Below are 20,053 nucleotides of genomic sequence, written 5' to 3'. Positions count from 1 at the left end.
TATTAAATAATATAAAACTTTTTTCATAGAAAAAGGTGTGCATTTTATAAATGCCTCAATCATTTGTTTAAAAAACGATCTTATTTATTGCTTTATAAAGTCAGAAAATGGCTAACTTATCCTGTCTTACGTATACGCAAAAGCTTTAGATCTTTCTCACATAATCAACCAGGTACATATCAACTTATTATAGAACTTTGAACATATTAAAAATATACAAATAAAAAAAATTCGATTTATATTTTAAAAATTTAGATCCTAAACAAATATTATAAACAATATTTTAAATAAAGTTACGGAATATATACAATTCTAATACAACATCCAAACACAATCATGGTAAGTGTTCCTAAAAATAAACTTAAAAAAAGTCGATCTAATACCAACGAAACAATTCTCCATTCAGTCTGAAGCCATTCAGCATCATCATTTTCAACCATATGACAGAGTATGTAGTCAATTTTTTTGTGGATTTCTTTAACGTTTGGTTTACCTTGGAATAACTCATCAAGGTTTGTTAAATGACTTGCTGACCACAAGAGTCCTGGTTTTTTGTCCGATTCTTTTACAAACAATTTTTTTAAAGATGTGTTTTCTTTTAAATTTTCATGCTTCTTGAGAATTTCTAATTTTTTACGCCATTGAGGGAGCACCCTTTCTGACTTGATACCGTAATATCTTGCTAAAATGCCTAGGACATAATATCGAATCCACAGCGGAAGCTCTGATAAACTTGCATTCGCATAGTAGCAAGTGGAAGAGTAACATAAGCAAAACATTAAAAATACCACAACAATCAAGCTAAGGCTCACAAACCATGAAAATAACGGAACTCCTTCAGAACCACTCGTCATCGTGTTTATCGAAGACACGAGAAACCAAACAATAGCAAGAACAATTGTAACAACGTAAGGCGTTCGTTGACCTAAGTATAAAAATAAAAAGTATCAACAACAACAACAACAAAAAAAACAACTATTAAAAAATTTTGATCAGATAATTACTAAAACTACTCGCTAAAAATCGTTAGTATTTATAATAATAGTTACAAAATCTAACTTATTAATAAAAGTTAATGAAGTTTAATGTAATGAAGATCATAATGTAATGGTAGTATCATAATGTAATGGTAGTATCATAATGTAATGGTAGTATCATAATGTAATGAAGATCATACTGTAATGGTAGTTTTATAATGTAATGGTAGTATCATAATGCAATGGTAGTATCATAATGTAATGGTAGTATCATAATGTAATGGTAGTTTTATAATGTAATGGTAGTATCATAATGCAATGGTAGTATCATAATGTAATGGTAGTATCATAATGTAATGGTAGTTTTATAATGTAATGGTAGTATCATAATGCAATGGTAGTATCATAATGTAATGGTAGTATCATAATGTAATGGTAGTATCATAATGTAATGGTAGTATCATAATGTAATGTAACAACTATCCTGTAATAGTAGTAAAATAACTTTTGGGTTACCTTTATATACTGGCAAAACAAAAACGAGGACAGTTAAAAATACAAATATGGCATTTGGTATTACTAGATTCAAAAGAAGATATAGTGGTTTTCGCTTCATTATTAAGGTGTACGTAACATCCACGTGTGGTGTAGTCGAGTGAGGATACATTTTTGGCTCGCTTACTTTCTCCATGGAGATATATAACCATTCGGCGCTAGCTAAATTATAAAGATTACTTTTACGTTTAGAGTTTTGTTTAATTATATGAAAAAAAAAACTACACATTTTATTTTTAAAATATATTTTACGAGAACATAAGTTAATATTACCTAATGTAGAGAGTTTAATATTATCGAATGTAGAGAATTTAATATTACCGAATGTAGAGAGTGTAATATTATCGAATGTAGAGAGTTTAATATTATCGAGTGTAGAAAGTTTAATATCATCGAATGAAGAGAGTTTAATATTATTGAATGTTGAGAGTTTAATATTATCGAATGTTGAGAGTTTAATATTATCGAATGTAGAGAATTTAATTTTATCTAATGTAGTTATAGATTGTAGTTACACATTTTATTTTCAAAAATAATAATAAATCTTACGAGAGTATAGTTTCATATCAACATTATCGGGGACTAGATCTACTCTTTCCGATGTATAAGTTAAACTACTAAACTGCATCGGACAAGTTTGTGTTTCAAATGGAAAATCTTTAACATTCATTGTACAGCTCATGTGAAACATCACTGGTGCATTCCATTCATGCAAACCATCACTTGATACAATGATAAAAGTTTTAAAAGTGTCCAATAGACCATTATATTTCTTGTCTTCTTCTACACTAAATTTGTGTTAAGTAATACTGTAAAATGTTTTAAAATTAATTGCTAAATTAGATATGTTATAAAAGCAGAATATACATACACTCACACACACACACACACACACACGCACACACCCAAACGTGCACCTATACACACACACACACTTAAAAAAAAACAACCTAAAATAACCTTTTAAGCTTATACCAAATAATAACCAATAAATTTTTTGTTTAAAAATAACTCAAATAATAAAAAGTAAATCAAATTTAGCGCAACTTTTTTAAAAAGCAAACACGATTTCTCTAAACCATTTACAAGTATTTAAAATTGAAATTTTGAATATTTAAATTTAAGTTAAATAAAAGTTAAATGTTTTAAATTTAAAAATTAAATTAGTTTTTTTTTTTTTAATTCTATTTTACTCCCAACAAAGCTAAGTTGGCAGTTACTAGAAAACAAAGTATAAAATTAAAGAACAAGAAAACGGTTGACAAAAGACTTCAACTGTTGAGATTTGTATGAGTCAGGAAAATATGAAAAGACTTTCAAAGCATTGAAGTGCAGGGGAAAATTTAGATGAATATAAGTTTTTAGAGCTTGATGGGACAGTTACTGTAAAAGGATTTAACTTTGCTGAATGTCAGTCAAGCGGGAATAAGTTTTGATTTATGGAACTAAAGATGATAGCTCCTTCGAGCAGCAACTATGATATCTTTAAATTGATATTGTTAAACGCTAACTTTGCAATCCATTGTATATTTAGTTTCTTTTTTTTATATTTTTCTATATTTAGGTTATTAGAGTGTGAAAATCCAATAAAACGTAAAGAAGAGGACTCAGCGAGAGTGCTGCTGTTCATTAATATAGAAATGTCAACAATATTGCTATATATTTTTGCATTAAATAACTGAGTTATTGCAAGAGTTAAAATTCACAAGCCACAGCAAGCTTTAAGTAGTTGCAAAAGAGTGATCAGATTTGAGATCGGCTGCTTGTTTTAAGCGATAAAAAAGAGCAAACATTTTGTCAAGGCAGGAGTATAAAGCTGAGTCGTCTCCAAATAGAGCCACTTTAATTGTTAGATTGTCAACTATATCATTAATGTATATAAGAAATTATATAGAAACAAGGATAGAATCTTAAGGTAACTTCAAAGTTACTGTAAATGAATAAGAGTATTGGCCTATAAGGGTGACTTTAATACTGCGGTTAGAAAGAAATCATTTGATAATCTTAAAGATTTTCACAGATACATCTCATGAAGCAAGGTTATGAAGAAGAACAGCATCAAAAACTTTATTTAGCGTCAAAAACTTAATTATGGCCTTTGCCTTGCTGTCCCCATCTAATACACACTAAAATCTTTCAGTTAAAGCAGTTAGAAAGTCAGCCGTAGAACATGAAGATTGAAAACATATTGATTGTTAGAGAGTAAATTATTAAACTCAAGATGAGAGGGTAGAAATTTTTTGCATTAAGACTCAAAGACCAATAGAGAGAAAAATGATCGGACGAGAGTTATAAAGGTCAGAATGTTCTCCAGAGTCGATATAAATTCAAACCACAGATGTCATTTTCCAGCAGGAATGAAAACAAGATTCAGTCAATCATTTATTAAGTAGTTAAAAAAAGAGAGTTCTGGACAACCCTTTTGTAGGGCTATTAAAGAAACGCTGTCTGGACTACAAGCCACAGAAGAGTTTAATTGGAAGTCGGGAAGATTTAGATGCCTAACGATGGATTGACCTGTTTAAGTGGAATGGCATAAAAAATCAGGAAGACCTCGGTCATTAGATTCAAAAGTCGAATTAGCGGCTAAGTTTTTCGCAATATTTTTGCCTTGACTTACACTTGAATTAATTAAGTTAGTTAAATGTACTTTAAGCTTTTGATGTTAGAGATGCAGCACTTTTTGACGTTAGAGATGCAGCACTTTTTGACGTTAGAGATGCAGCACTTTTTGATGTTAGAGAGCTAATTTCCAACCATAAAACAAATTCCAAAAATTTATACATTTGTATTTATGTCAAATAAGGATGCTTTGCAAAAAAATTGCGGTAATTGGAGACTGGGAACAAAAAAGCCCTAACTCTAACCACACCTGCCCCAAACGTGAGAGCACATGTTGATAAAACATTTTTTTTTACTATTCTCAACTAAATTTATCTATATTGATAAATTTTAATTTTCATACAATAATCTCTGACCTCAATCATAACCTTACAAAATTTGTAACCCCTTCAAATGGGGTGGTTCAAACTCTCTGTGGTCATAATTTTTGAACACTAAGAGATTATTATATGAAATTTAAAATTTATCTAAATTGAAGATAAGTTTAGTCGAGAACAGTTGAGTAAATATTTTATCAACTTGTTCCTCTTACGTTAGGGACAGATGTAGCTAGAAATTGAGGCCTTTTTTGTTCCCAGGCTCCAACCATCGCAGTTATTTGTAATGCTTTCATATTTGACAATAGTATAAACATGTATTTAACAGTTTAAATAAAAAGATTGGAGTTTGCTTTTTATTTGAAAATTAGCATGAAGAAGAAAACATGAAGAAAAAAAATGCTGCATCCGCCCTTTTTCTTTCATTTTAAGAAGTTATAAAAAAAGTTTTTATCAACGATCGCCGCTTTTACGAGTAATATTTTTACAAGGTTAATTTTAAACGAGTTTACTTTTGTAATTTCTTAAATAAATTAAAATAGTTTATAATTAAAAATATAATATACTGTATAAAACTTATATATTATATAAAATATATAAGTTTTATACTTATATATTTTATATAATACATAAGTATACACAATTTATAAGAAGATGATATATTATATTCTTACACATTGTGTATACATTAGTAGTTAAAATTTACAAAATGCAGAAAGTTAAGTTTTATCGTATTACTCTTTTTTCCTATTGAAAAAAAGTTGTTGCCAGTAGTAACCAAAGCTGTTGCCAGAGGTGGACTGAAAAGGTTTGTTTCAGGGAGATTTAAAAGTTTCGGCCCATGCTTTTGTAAATAAATAAACTTGTTTCAACATTTAATTTGAAAAGCAATCTTGGTTCTATAAAACTTTTCAAATCACAAATAAGCAACTGCAAATTTAACTCATTTTAAAATTTATCAGCTTATTGATAACTGGTAAAAATCAGGAGACGATTCAAGATCTATAGTAATTTTAAAATGTAAATTCAAAACCATTCCATTAAAAAACTACGCCTTTATTGTTACAGCCGAAATCAGTGTTTTATAAAAACATTACATTACAGCGTGAAAAGAATACAGGCTGTTCTTCTTAATAATACTGCTTCTGGACCAAAAAGAGACTAAGCGGTAAAACTAGAATAGTTTTTTAAAAGAAAACTACACCTTACTGTTATTTTTTTAAAATTCACCAAATTGTTATATTGCACATTAAAACAAATTATTGTTAAAACAAGCTTTATTGCACAATAAAACAAACCTTATACCGCATTACAATAAACTATTGTTAAGAGCTCTTCTTAAAAAGCTTGATGATGATAAAATTAGGCCAAAAATCTTTAACCGACTATTTGGCAAAAAATATGTTGAAAGTATTCTGAAAACAAACAAGTTTGTTTAAGCGAGTTGAAAATTTAGTATTAAATAAATATATTCCAGAAAAAATGCTATTAGATCTTAGTTGCAATTAAACTATTATTTGAATATTGTAAAGGATTATGCTCCGCGTATTTTACGTTTTTTAAAATTGGAGTATTATACATTTATTTACACTGGGAAAAAAATGTTATAAAGAAAAAAACATACTTATAAAAAACAAAAATATCAGGTGTCCAAACCAGTTCCGATCTGACATTGATAAGTGAAATATTGTTGTAATCTTCCTTCTTCCATGTTAATAAAGGATTGATCCATTTCTAAAATTAACTTTTTATATTAAAGCATGTCTACATATTTAGGGTGATTAGATGTCCTGATGTTATCAGTATTACCCATATTTTAAGAAGCTTTTTCTGATCTTAAAAATGCTACTTTTTCAAAATGTTTTTATTTCGAACAAAAACTTAATTTTAAAATCAGGACTTCTAAAAATTAAAATAATCCTGATAAAATTAGGATGTTTTAGGCCCAAGTTCTCAAAAATAAGTAACACATTTAACTAATTACTTGTCGAACATTTATGTTTGTTATAACTATCTCATTTCCAATATCAATGTCAACAACAGAAACCAAGGAGAGACCAAAGCTAACTTTAAGCGTACCACTTGTTAGGGGAAAAACGGTTCTTGTTCGATTTAAAAACAAATCATTATGAAGTCTCATTTCGTCAGTTATAACTATTGGACCTGGAAAAAAATGTTAATTGGTATAACAATAGTGCATTAGATTTTAGAACTTGTATTACTTATGTGTTATTATAAAAAATTTGAGCGGGTGTATCTCAGTGGTTTTTCGGTTCGATGCCAGCTTTGGCCATATTTACAACACTTGTAAGGAAAGAGGTGTAAAATTTTTAGTTTAATGTTTTCCGAACGTACTTTTTTTATTTAATAAAAGTTTTTATAATGCAAATCAGTAAAGTTACGCCTTACAAACCTTTAACTAAGCTTTCTAGTTTTATTTATCACTCGCTTCCTAACCATTTGTACTTTTTTTAACTTCTAATTATACTCTTAACTACTTTTTCGTAAATTCGATAAATTTTGAGTAAAAAAAAGCAAAAAAGTGTCGGGTAACATATCTATTTTTTAGAACACCTAATTTGACCAGAGTTACTTTTTACTTTCGTAAGAAAAGCGCCAAGTCAAATTAAAATGACAATAAACACAGCAAGAAGTTTAGCATAATAGTCCTTTTTAACATGCCGAACCCGAAAAGTATAACAAGGATCCAGGGTTTTTTGGTATTTGAGTTTAGTAACTTTCAGGTATATTTTAAACTTCAAATTCTTGTATGCTCAGTACTTACCTGTAAAAAGAATGTTTTTAAAAATTTTTTGTTTGTTGTTTCTAATGCACGATGGATTGCGTAAATTAGAGGTTGGGAACAAAAATACCATTACGTGTCAAAAAATTTTGGAAATTGTTATTTTAAAATATTTTTTGTAATTTTTTAAACAAGATGAAAATTTATTTGAGAACCTAATGTTTCTTTAAAAAACAATGTTATCGTTGTTTATTATATAAATAATTAAAAAAGTATATATTTTTATAAATAGTTTGCAGTTCCAACACTAACACAGTTTAATTTTTTTTAATAAAATAAGTTAAATGGTATCAAAACCTTTACAAAAGTTATTTTGTTTTTGCTACTATTTGACTTTTGTTAAAGACAACAAGAGTTTATTTTTTTTAGAGTTTTTTTGTTAACCCAAGTATAAAAAATGTATCATATCAGAAGTTTTTTGAATCGTTGCACCGTTACAAAAGGGTGCTTTCTTTTTATGTGAATAAGTTTTAGTGAACTATGCTAACTAGCAACTTTGTTCTTTAATCTTAATCTTTAACACACTCACACACACAGATATATATATATATATATATATATATATATATATATATATATATATATATATATATATATATATATATATATATATATATATATATATATACATATATATATAGTACTGTGAATAAGTTTTAGACCACTTGTATAATTAGACGTATTTACAATTTTTTTCCTATGTAATTTTTTCAAAGAGTACTTAAGTTTAATAATATTTAAGAAAAGTTGAAAGAATATATTATTTTGAATAAATAAACAAAATTGAAGAGTAAACATGAGGGATTTGTTTGTTTATTTATTAATGTGTCATAACAACTACATCCAAAACAGGATATTTGAAGAATGCTGTTACAGAAATCGGAGAAACTGGCTCCCTTAAAGATAGAAAAAAAGCGGTAGACCTCCTAAGCTAACAAAAGATGACAATAAATATTTAAAAACCCTATCTTTAAGAAATACAAAAAAAGCATCAACCGAGCTGGCAAAAGACATTAACACAGCAACTGGGAAAAATGTCAGTTCTTCTTTTATTCGACGGTACCTACTTAAATCGGGATTAAGAGGGTGTGTTGCAATTCGAAAACCATTATTAGGGTGTGAAAATAAAGAAAAACGAATTAAATAAGCAAAACAACACAAAGATTGGGCCCAGGAAATGTTTAATCGGGTTCTGTACACCGATGAGTCCAAATTCGAAGTTTTTGGAATGAAAGGACGCCAATATGTTTGAAGAAGAATTGAAGAAACCTTTCAGCCCGAGTGTTTAAACAGAGTTTTTTATGAAGTTTGACATTAAAAAGTTTGTAATTGTTCCATATTTTGTGTGAAATACATGTGTTTTAATAAGTTTATAATTTAGAACTACAAACCTAAATATTAGAGAAGAATTCTCCGGAATTTTTTGAAAAAATGTAAGTGGTCTAAAACTTATTCACAGTAGGGAAGACCAGGGCTAGTTGACCGCAGGGGTAAGTTGACGAACTGCGTTTATCTTCTGAGACTTTCATCAGAAAGTGACAAAAATTACATAGAAACTTCCTTATTGACCATTTCATCATTCACTGTAGTATTGTCAGGATTCGCGCATGCGCATGGGAGATATTGAGATTTATGCGTTTTTTGGACAAAAACGTAACTTTTAAAAATCGCTTCCTTTTTACTTTACAAAGAAAATAGTTAGTCGTATGAAAAAAACGTTATTGTAAAAGTTCAAGTCACAACTAGTTTACTATTTCCAGTCAGACTTTTTTTAAAAGTTGCCGTTTTTCAGGATCTATAGACTGTTGGTTGAAAAAAAGCTTTCGGGGTAAGTTGGCAAAATTTTCATGTGGTAAGTTGGCTCATAGCATTTACTATGGAAAAAAAAATCTATATTTTTATAAAATTATTATTATTATTTTTTTTTAATTTTTAACAATATTGAAAAAATTTATTCTTACAAAAAAATTAAAAAAAATTTTTTTTAATTTTTTTTTTTACAGATAAAAAATGAGCTACTGTTTTGGCTTTTATACGGACTAATATTTGGTACCAGCTAAAAGTAATATTAAATTTTGGGATAAAACTATTGCAAAAATTATTAATAAAAAAATTTCTATTAATTTTGCACTTAATAGTGCATTAATAATCATTTTTATAGTTTGCGCCAACTTACCCCGTGGTGGGATAAGTTGGCGCAAATTTTTTTTTTTTTTGAGGGCCCGGAGAGGCCTCAAGAAATTTTTTTTGTAAATGAATTCAACTTTTATAAGTTACCCTAACTCATACTCTTTAAGACTACGCTTTAATATTTTCAAAAAAATGTACTGTTAGGGCTGCAGAGCTCATAGAGTAAAAACCGAGCCAACTAGCCTAGGTCTCCCCTACTGTATATATTCTTTGAAAGTCATATTATTGTTATAGGATATATAAAATGATTTTAATAAAAAGGCAGCGTATAACTATTTTTAAATATATTGACTGCTTTAATACTGCATGAACTTTTTTTATACAAGGTGGGCCGTAAGTCATTTTACATTTTAAAAGTTAAGTAACTTTTTTCTATTAATATATTTCTATTTCTTTTTTATTAAAAAATATAATCTTTGGAGATTTTAGGTATGGATAAGTTGACAATAGAACAACGAGTGAAGATAATTGAATTTTACTTTGAAAATAGACGGTCAATTGTTGCAACACAAAGATCGTATATGCGCCATTTCCAAGTTCGACATCCCCCTAGTAGGCCTACAATATTGAACCTAGTAATGTGTTTTCAAGACCATGGCTCTGTAAGTGACAGGTCTAGAAGTGGACGAGGTTGTTCAGTACGTAAACGTGAAAATACTGAAACTGCGAGCTATAGCATTGAAGAGAACCCAACCACATCCACTCGAAGGCGTTCTCAAGAACTTGACACCTCACGGAGTTCTCTGCAGCGCATCCAAAGAGACCTGCACATGTACCCTTACAAGATTCTATTAGTGCAATCTTTACAACCACCAGACTTTTAAAAATAACTAAATTATGCTATCAGATTTCAGAGAATTGCAAGAATAGTCAATGAGTTTATTCACAAGTTCATCATAAGAGATGAAGCTCATTTCCATTTGAATTGACATGTGAATAAGCAAATTATCAGATTCATATCACAGAAAATTTACGCCAAGTTCATGCAAGTCCATTGCACCCGGTTAAAGTCACAGCATGGTGTGGAATAACATCAGATAGGGTTATTGGGCCCTTCTTCTTTGAAGATGCAATGAAAATGCTGTGACTGTAACCGCTGAGATATATCGAAACATGCTAACGAATTTTGTTCAACCTCAGTTAGCAAACATGGCAGGGTATTGGTGGCAATAAGATGGAGCAGCTGCACATACCGCTAGAGCCACAATGCAGTTGTTAACTAAAATGTTTCAGGATTGTTTTATCTCTCGTAATTCCGATTTTGAATGGCCTACACGTTCGCCTGATTTGACGGCACCAGACTTTTCGCTTTGGGGATATCTTAAAAACAAAGTGTATGCAAATAAGCCCCGAACTATTCAAAAACTTAAGGCAAACATACGGCCGGAAAATCCTCCTACAACCTCAGATGTTAAGAAGTGTCATGGAGAATAGCTTAGAAAGAGCTTGACTTTGTGAAGCCGAGAATGGAGGCTATTTAAGAGACATTATTTTTCGTAACCAAATCAGAACTAACTTACAGACTCTAAACTTTGCAATAAAAAAATAATTAATTAAATACAGTCATTTAAAAAAAATTTAATTTCTAAAATGTAAAGTGACTTATGGGCCACCTTGTATTAAACTCAAATCCAAGTTGTTTTTAGAGGGCAGTTTTTAAAAAAATAACTATTATTTAACTTTTGTACTTAACATTATCTCAGAAATAATTTTTAAATCAATTATATTTTGAAGATTTAAATTCCTTATTACGGACTTGTAAACAGAGGATTTTCTGCGTTATCATGGAAATCCATCAAAAATTAAATTAATCATATTACACATTAGACATATTTGTATTCTTCTCGCCCCTGCTACCTATATATCTTGTTAGTAACTTACGGAATGTATATATATATATACACAGAAAAGACAAAAAAAAAAAATATCGCCAAAAAAGGTTCATATAAATATTTTTTGGTGATAAATTGAAATTAAATTAATTACAATACAACATTTTTTTTGTTATTAAATTGCTCTAAGGTTTTTTTTGAAGAGCACCGTGGAAGAGCATTCAAAAACAAGTTTACGCTACTTTCTCACTAAAAGGCCGGGTGAATAAAAAAAAGCAATTGCTTTTACTCATTAACTGGTCAGTTTTACGTGAATAAAAACTTAAGGAGTTTACCACAAATTTTTATTCACGTAGAGTTTAACAATTTGCTTAGTAATTGGTCAGCTTTACGTGAGTAAAAAAATAAGAAAAATTTCTAAAATTTTTATTTACGTGAAGCTGACCGATTACTGAGTGAAAGCAATTGCTTTCTTTTATTCACCCGGCCTAATGTTGCATATATGGCCGGAGCAGCTATCATTTGGAAATTAATTTAGTTACGGTAGATTATTTTTAAATATCTAGCTATCGATTTATCTATCGTCTTTCCAAAGAAGCATCTGAATGGTGGTTTTGCTATACACCCCGTGTCCATGTATCTTTTTAATCTTTCCATTTGCTTATATAAAGAAAAAGGAATACCGGTTTTTGCCATTATCCTGGTGGTTTTTTTCACGAATCTGGTGGTCTTTTCTTTAATCTGGCGGTTTTTTGCGTTTAACCTGGCGGTCTTTTGCATTTAATCTGGCGTTTTTTTGCATTTAACCTGGCGGTATTTTGCAATTAATCTGGGGGTGTTTTGCATTCAATCTGGCGGATTTAAAATTTATATCAATTTTATAATGCATGTTATGAATTGCTTAAATGATTAGTAATAAAAAATATTCCACATATTCCAGTTAAAAATAAATATAGATGTGTAACAAATAGTATAATCAAATAGCATTGAGTAATAATATTAATAATGATAATAATAGCAATAATAATAATAATAAATTAGTAAAAAATCACTTATCAAACTTAAACCATTTTACACTGTGTTTAATCAATAATGGCTTATGAGAAAGAAATTATATTTTCAGAAATAATTTATATATATATATATATATATATATATATATATATATATATATATATCAAAACATAACAAGTTCGAAAAAAATTACGACTTTTATTCTCTATTAATGTCGTCTCCATAAACACATTGCGTAAGAAAAGATACGCAGTGTCTCACAAAGTTTGAAAGATTATGTTCAGTAATGTGCTCACAACCGTTCCTAATTCGTTCTAATAAATTGTTATTTCCGATCGGAGCTATTTGTCCTCTTGTAGTATTCTTAATTTTCGAGAATGTCTCTTTACTTAAGATTGAACAGACTTTGATCAGTATAAATGATATTTCTGTAACGTTGTTGGAATGTCAAGTTTAAATACCATGAATCATATGTTTTTAAAATTCTGTGACAAAATTTTAAAACATATGTTCTTAAAATTTTTTATGTATAATTCAATTTTTTTAACCATCGCTATAATCAATTCCCAATTCTACCTTTATCTCCTTTAGATTATAGTTTCTGTTATCTCCAATTAACTCGTGTAGCTTATTTCTTATTTCCTCAGTACAACCTGACAGTCGAAAACCACCTCTAATACCAGGATTGATATTAACTGTTGATATATATCGATGAACTAGGCGTCGTAGTGAAGTCTCACTTTTATGCCTAAGTTCCGATACTTCTTTTACACTTTTCCCTTCGTTAATTACAAGATTATTGATCAAATTTCTTACTTCAACATTAATTTCTGAGCGTTGGCTTCGTGCGTTATTTATTTTAGAGTTTTAAAAAGTTAAAGAGAAAACGGTCTTAAATTGTATATAAAGAAGTTGAATTAAATGAAGCAATAAAAGCAAAACTATTTATCATGATAAAGAAAAACCGCCAGATTGAATGCAAAAAACCGCCAGATTAAATGCAAAAACCGGTAGCAGCTTCTACACACAAATAAATTACGTGTACAAGCAAGTATTTTTTATTTGTATACAATCTTTTGTCCTGATCATTCAGTTGTATATTAAAACTAAGTATTTTTGTTGCATAATTGTACTGATTGATAAAGCGTTTCTTTAAATAAATATCAACTCTCTCCATAAAAGAGTTTTGAAAGTTATTAGTTAGTTTTGAAATATAATAATGGGCTAATATATCTAATGTAGCTCATTTTTACATCTCAGTAACAATACTGATTGGAAAATTAAAACCAAATAATTTCTTGATTTCTGAACATCCACGCACACTAAACTGGCTTAAATAAATGCTCGTTCATGTCTAGATATTCTGTTTGTGAATACAGTCTTTAAAATAGCAAATATTTTACTAAAATAACTTTTTAATTGCAGTCTCTGTAAATTTTTTTTCTATTAATGCAAAAGTAATAAAATAATTGTACAGGTAGTATTGTCAGAAAATGGAATTTAGTAAAAGTTAGTGTTTTTTAAACATTTTAAACAGCCTAAAATAATGTTAATAACTGAAAGTTAGTATAAGTTAAACGATAAATAGTATCACTTATGCTATCACAAATTTTTATTACTATTTTTATCTTTTTTAATATTACTTTAAGTGCCCCAAGAATTCCTTACAGTCTTATCACAGAGCACCGCGGAAGAACATTAGAAAGGAAGTTCACGCCTCCTTCCTTTGCAATTTTATAAAGCTTGCCTAGAGGTAGCGTTGATCCACGGATCTCAAGCTTCTGACGTCAGAAGCTTCTGACGATCTTTAGCTTCTGACGTCAGAAGCTTCTGAGGCAAGCGCGCTAACCACTGCGCTACGGCTGCTCTAAGTTTTTTATGAATTGTTGCAAAAAATATCCGTTCTACACTTCTCTAAAAAATATCCAGTCAACACAGTCAAAAAATATTTTTTGTATTTGCTTCTAGATTCAATTAAAAGTAATTAACATAAATATTCAAGGTTTTAGGTAGGCTTTGCATATGAGGTTCACATTTATGTTTTGTATAAAAGAATGAACAAATTCTTTTATCTAAAAAATGGCTCGTTTGGATACATAGCCAGGGTCGTCCCAAACGGGGGTGTAGAGACCTCTTCGGGACGGTCCTGTACATATCATATTTTTATAGTCTGGATATGAATGAAATATATTAAAATTAGATGCAATGTAAGACTGTTGTTATGAACATGTATAAACGCTCTGTAAAATTGTTTACTTTAACTCGCATTCATGGGTTCAATGCATTTAAAATAGAATAGAATAGAATGGAAAAGATGCTGTACGTATTTGAGGTGTGTTGAGTCTTAATTACGTAGAATTAAGAATATGACAGCCGATTACAAAATATAGTGTTCAGAAACCAAAAAATTTATCAATGCTGTTTGTAAAAAGGTTTAAGCTATCTTTATCTATTATTCATCGAGGAAGAGAATTTTAATCCTTTGTAACTCTGTTTGTGAAGAAATAAATTATCGGTAAATTGTCTGCGTATTCTACAATTGCTACTTCTACTTGATCGTTCCAGCTAAAAATTTAATGGAGGGTGGTGAAAATTAACAATATCTTTTCCTTTTGAGATCTTATACATTTGAATCAGATCACCTTTTCTTCTTCTATCATGCAAAGTTGGCAGTTCAAGTATCTTTAACCTTTCTTCATATGATTTCCCCCTTAAAGATTTGATTCTAGTAGCCCTGTGTTGCACGAGTTCAAGATTGTCAATACCCTTCTTCCAAAATGGACTCCAAACTGCTGCTCCGTATTCCAAATGAGAACGTACTAACAATTTGTATAGTAACTTTAATGAAAATTCATCTAAATACTTAAAAGAGTTTTTGATCATGCCTAATTTTCTGTTTGGTTTGCCTTTAGCTGAATTAATATGATATTTCCACTCTAGATTATTTGAAATAAAAATCCCAAGATCTTTTTATATTGTTGTTTCTGTTAAAACAGAGTTGTTCAACTTATATTCATATCTAGGATTCTTTTTACCGATGTACATGACTTAACATTTTGATTCATTAAATTTAATTTAACTTTGTATCGTCCTCTTGTAATAATTTATTATCATCATATGAATGATTGATTGAAATAACTTTGTATCGTCTGCATATAAATTAGTGACTTTAATAATCCATCTACATAGGTCATTAATGAAGATAACAAATAAAAGAGGTCCGAGTACTGAACCTTGCGGTACTCCACTAGTAACCATCTTCCAACTTGAAATATATTATCCTATCACTACCTTCTGAGTTCGATCTGACAAAAATGATTTACACCAATTTAACAAAGATGACCCAAATCCAAGTCTCCATAATTTTTTCAGTAATTTCCTGTGAGACTAAATCAAATGCTTCTTTGAAATTCAAAAATAAAACATCAACTGAAACGTCCTTTTCATACGCTTGCGTGATTAATTCGAATGTTTCCAACAGGTTTGTTAAACAACTTTTATTGTTAACAAAACCATGTTGCTCTTTAGAAACTATATTGTTTTCAATGAGAAACACTATCATACAATCTCTAATAATTTGCTCCATAATTTTACCAACGATTGATGTTAATAAAACCAGTCTTGTTAGATCTAGTTTATTACCATTTTTGAATAACGGAACAACGTTTGCACATGACCATAACTTTAAAATAGTTCCTGTACTAAAAGGTTTATGAAAAATTAATGCTAAACAACTCGACAAAGATTCTGAACATTCCCTTTAAACTTTTGGGTGAACATTATCAGGACCTACTGATTTGTACATGTTTAAATTACTCAAATGTTTCTAAATAATAGGAATACTAAAATATGGATCAGGACATTTTTTGAAAAGTTTGTTGCCTAAAACTTCTTCTGATGAATCATCTTGTATAAAAACAGATGCAAAAAATTCATTAAGAGTGTTTACTATCTCTTGATTATCAGTAGTTATAATGCCATTATGTAGCTTTATCGCTTTGATATAGTCTTTAAATCTTGTTTTGTTATTTATATATGCATAGACACTTTTAGAATTGTTTTTTGAATTAAGTGCCAAGTTTCTTTCAAAATTACGAATACTTATTTTGACAAGTTTTTTTATATCTTTATTTAATTTTTTATACTTATTGACTTCTAAAAGACTTTTAAAACCTAATTTCTGTTTCTAAACCAACTTTTTGTTTTTCTTTACACATACTTTTAAGTTCACTTGTCATCCTCAATGAGTTGTTTTTGTGTTGAGAAGAGTTTTTATCTAAATTCAGTGTTGGAATATATTTTTCACACCCTATTTTATATTTTCTAATCCATTTTTTGTAACATTCAGTAACACCAAGCCCTTCAAATTCTCGTACCCAGTTTATGTTATTAAAATACAAATTTAGCGCTTTATAGTTTCCTTTTTTCCATAAAAATTTTTCCTTCCTTATTGTTTGTTGTGATATTATTAAATTAGACCTATTTTCATATCCAAATGTAAATTTCAAAATATGATGACCATGATCGATGCCACCTAACGTTGGGAAATGATCCAGAATATAAACTTTGTTGCTATTATCAGTTAAAATGAGGTCTAAAATGTTAGTATCTATACCAAACTTTACTTGAAAACTAGGATGGATAACATTTTGGTACAGGTAACAGTCATGTAACGACTCAATTAACATACTTGCTGTTGTGTCACTCTTATAATTTCACTAAAGTTTCCGTTGTTCCACTTGATGCTTTCATAGTTAAAATCATCATATATTAAAATACCAGATCATTTGTTATTTTGTTTGAGTACATATGCCTGCTTTAATGATTTTATCATGTCGACACACTTTTCATTATTACTGTCCGGTAAATACAATAATAGACCTGTCCGGTAAATACAACCACATAAAATTTTCTTTTCGCCAAGTTCAATCAAACACCATACTTGCTCAATATTTTCATTTATTAGAGATTGTTCATTGATTTCATAAGATTTAATATTCTCTTGTATATAAATACATACTCCACCACCACGACTAAATTGACGATCCTTTCAAAACAGATTAGAACCCAGAATATTAGTAGTAGACATTACTGACCACCAAGTCTCGCACACAAATATAACTTGAGCCTTAGATCTGGATATATTATCAATGAATTCGTCAAATTTATTATTTAAAGAGGTTGCATTTGTATTTGCAACCTGTTAAATAATCAATTTTTTTGTTTTTAAACCTTTTTTAAGTTCTTGATTCATTTCGTTTACCAGCAGTGTATTAGCACTTTAAAAGAATATATATAGAATGTCTATAATTATTTGTGTTAGTGTTACTCTGTGAAGACTTGAACAACAATTGCTATTTGTTTATTAACACCACTTGTTTACTTCTAATTACGTGATAGCTTTTAACTTTATCCCAATCGACTTTCAGGTTTAGCTGTTTATTTAATTCTTTACATTTATCTCTGAGTTGTTTATCCAAGTTTCTCAGGGCATCGGTTAAATCAGGATTTACATAAATATCCTTAAACTTACGGTGAGATTTTTTTATAACTCGACAATTACTGGTGCAATACCCTTTTTAGATTTTAATCTGAACACACAAATCAAACAATGTCTTTCTATCGATACTTGATCAAATAAATCTGAAACTTTCGTCATCTTTCTTTATATCTGCGCCATCAGTTAAAGTTGATTCTTTTAAACCAAAAATTTCTTCTCTCATTTTTCAATTTCTTTATTTTCATTTGAAACCGTATTAATAATATCAATCTGAGATTGATTTTTATTCAACTTTCTACCAGTTACAATATTCCAAGCTTCATTCGGAGCAGGGCAATAACATTTACAACTTTATTGTTTAAATCTTCATTTTTTTTAGTTAAATCAGCAACTATTATTATGATTGAATCTTTTTATTCAACTGTTATTAAAGATTGAATCTTTTTATTCAAATCTGCTACTGCATAATTAATTTTTGATTCATATTCAATTCTCAGTTTACTCTCCAGTGCATCCAGAGTGTCTTTGAATTCTTTTACCATATTATATTAGTTATAAAATATTATTTATAAGAACTTATTAACACAAATAGAACTGTTAGTCTTTTGTGTTTTTTCCCGTTTGTTTGTTAAATAAGTTCGAATTTTATTAAAGTTCGAATTTTATTAAAGTTAATATTGATTTGTTAATTTGAATTAAAGCTCGCCTCCACCCTCCTTATTTTATTATTATGTTGTTATAAATTTATCAGAGTATAATATATAAAAAGTCGTACAAAATGTATAAAATATTGTTATAAATTTATAAGAGTAGAATCAGGGGGGACGCCAGCATTTCTTGGTCTTTGAGATAGCTAACTTCCAGACATGGAGCAAACTTCAAGCATTTATATGTTTATACTTATGTCAAATAATGATGCTTTTCAAAAAATTGCGATGATAGGAGCTTCAGAACAAAAAGCCCCGAAATTATGTCCTTTCCTGCCCCAAACGTGAGAACAACAAGTTGTTAAAATATTTTTTATACTATTTTCAACTAGACTTAAATACATCGATAAGTTTCATAGTATTATCTCTCAGCGTTCAAAAATTATGACAATGTAAAATTTGCAACCCCCTCAAATTGAGGGGTTTAAACTTTATATGGTCATAATTTTTGAAGGCTAAAATATTTTACTATGAAATTTAAAATTTATCGATGAATATAAGTCTAGTTCAAAATAATACAAAAAAAATTTCATTTCTTTCGGAACAAAACATTGCTGTTTTGTTCCGAAGTTCCAATCATCGCACTTTTTTGCAAAGCATCCTTTTTTGACATAAATATAAACATATAAATGTTTAGAGTTTGCTCCATGTCTGGAAGTTAGATATCTCAAAGACCAAAAAATGCTGGCGGCGCCCCTAAGTAGAATATAAAAAAAATCAATTGAATTTGTTTAACACTAGTAATTATGATTTAAAAGCATTAAAATAGTTGTTTTAGTGCTTTAACATTTTCAAAAGCATTGCGTGCACATGACCATCAAAGGCTCATATAGTTATAGTCGTCATCGATAAAAAATTTTAAAAATGGAAAATTTTCTTAAAGATTTAACTAAAAACAATTCTGTTTATAAAAATAACTGGTTTGTCTCAACTGCTAAGACATCTTCAACTGTAATCCCAATTCTACATTTATTTTATTAACAAAAAATTGAAATGAAGAGTTAATTGGTTTTAAATAGATAAAATAAAACATCAAAAATGTGTATAATTTGCCTTTTAAACTCCTGATATTTATTCAAAGATTCTAGCTGAAGAGTTTTGTTTTTAATTAAGAAAAAATACCGTAAAATGTTAACCGTTAAATAGATAAACAATAATTTTTAAAAAGTTCATAAATCAACTGGTTTACTATATTTCACATTTTAAATATTTCACTAAAAGTAGAATACTTAATTACGTTTATTAAAAAATAAAGTTTATTAAACAATATCAAACTTGATTTCTTTAAATGTAAAGTAAATAATTATTTTTATTAATTCTTATACCATCGTGTCCCACTCCTTTTGTTTCCACAAAGCATTTTACTCCAACAACCACTAACAGGTATAGAAAAGGATTTTGATGCATAATTTGAGCATATTGTATAATAGGATCTTGATTTTAGTTCAAACTTTAACACAATTTTTGAACAGATTAAACTTTTTCCGTTTTGTAAATTTGTTGATAAATAACGATCATCATATAAAAGAACAAAAA

The 20,053-nt window shown here is 28.9% G+C and overlaps 1 protein-coding gene across 2 annotated transcripts; it reads right to left on the bottom strand.

Moving 5' to 3' along the window:
- Nucleotides 1-221: 221 nt before the first annotated feature.
- LOC105846246 (neuronal acetylcholine receptor subunit alpha-6) lies at nt 222-20,053 on the bottom strand. 2 transcript variants are annotated; one of them, XM_065791256.1, is made up of 6 exons: nt 19,843-20,053; nt 6,456-6,634; nt 6,096-6,205; nt 2,082-2,320; nt 1,494-1,694; nt 222-925 (listed from the first exon to the last, which is right to left on the bottom strand). In XM_065791256.1, the coding sequence occupies exons 1-6, from the start codon at nt 19,922-19,924 to the stop codon at nt 294-296; spliced, it is 1,443 nt and encodes a 480-aa protein (XP_065647328.1). In that variant the 5' UTR covers nt 19,925-20,053; the 3' UTR covers nt 222-293. The 2 variants fall into 2 exon arrangements, with proteins under 2 accessions (XP_065647328.1, XP_065647329.1); XM_065791257.1 differs by lacking the exon at nt 6,456-6,634 and having other exon boundaries at nt 19,843-20,030.

The sequence above is a fragment of the Hydra vulgaris genome, chromosome 02, assembly GCF_038396675.1.
Source record: "Hydra vulgaris chromosome 02, alternate assembly HydraT2T_AEP".
Taxonomy (NCBI): domain Eukaryota; kingdom Metazoa; phylum Cnidaria; class Hydrozoa; order Anthoathecata; family Hydridae; genus Hydra; species Hydra vulgaris.
This window is presented reverse-complemented; position numbering and strand designations above follow the sequence as displayed.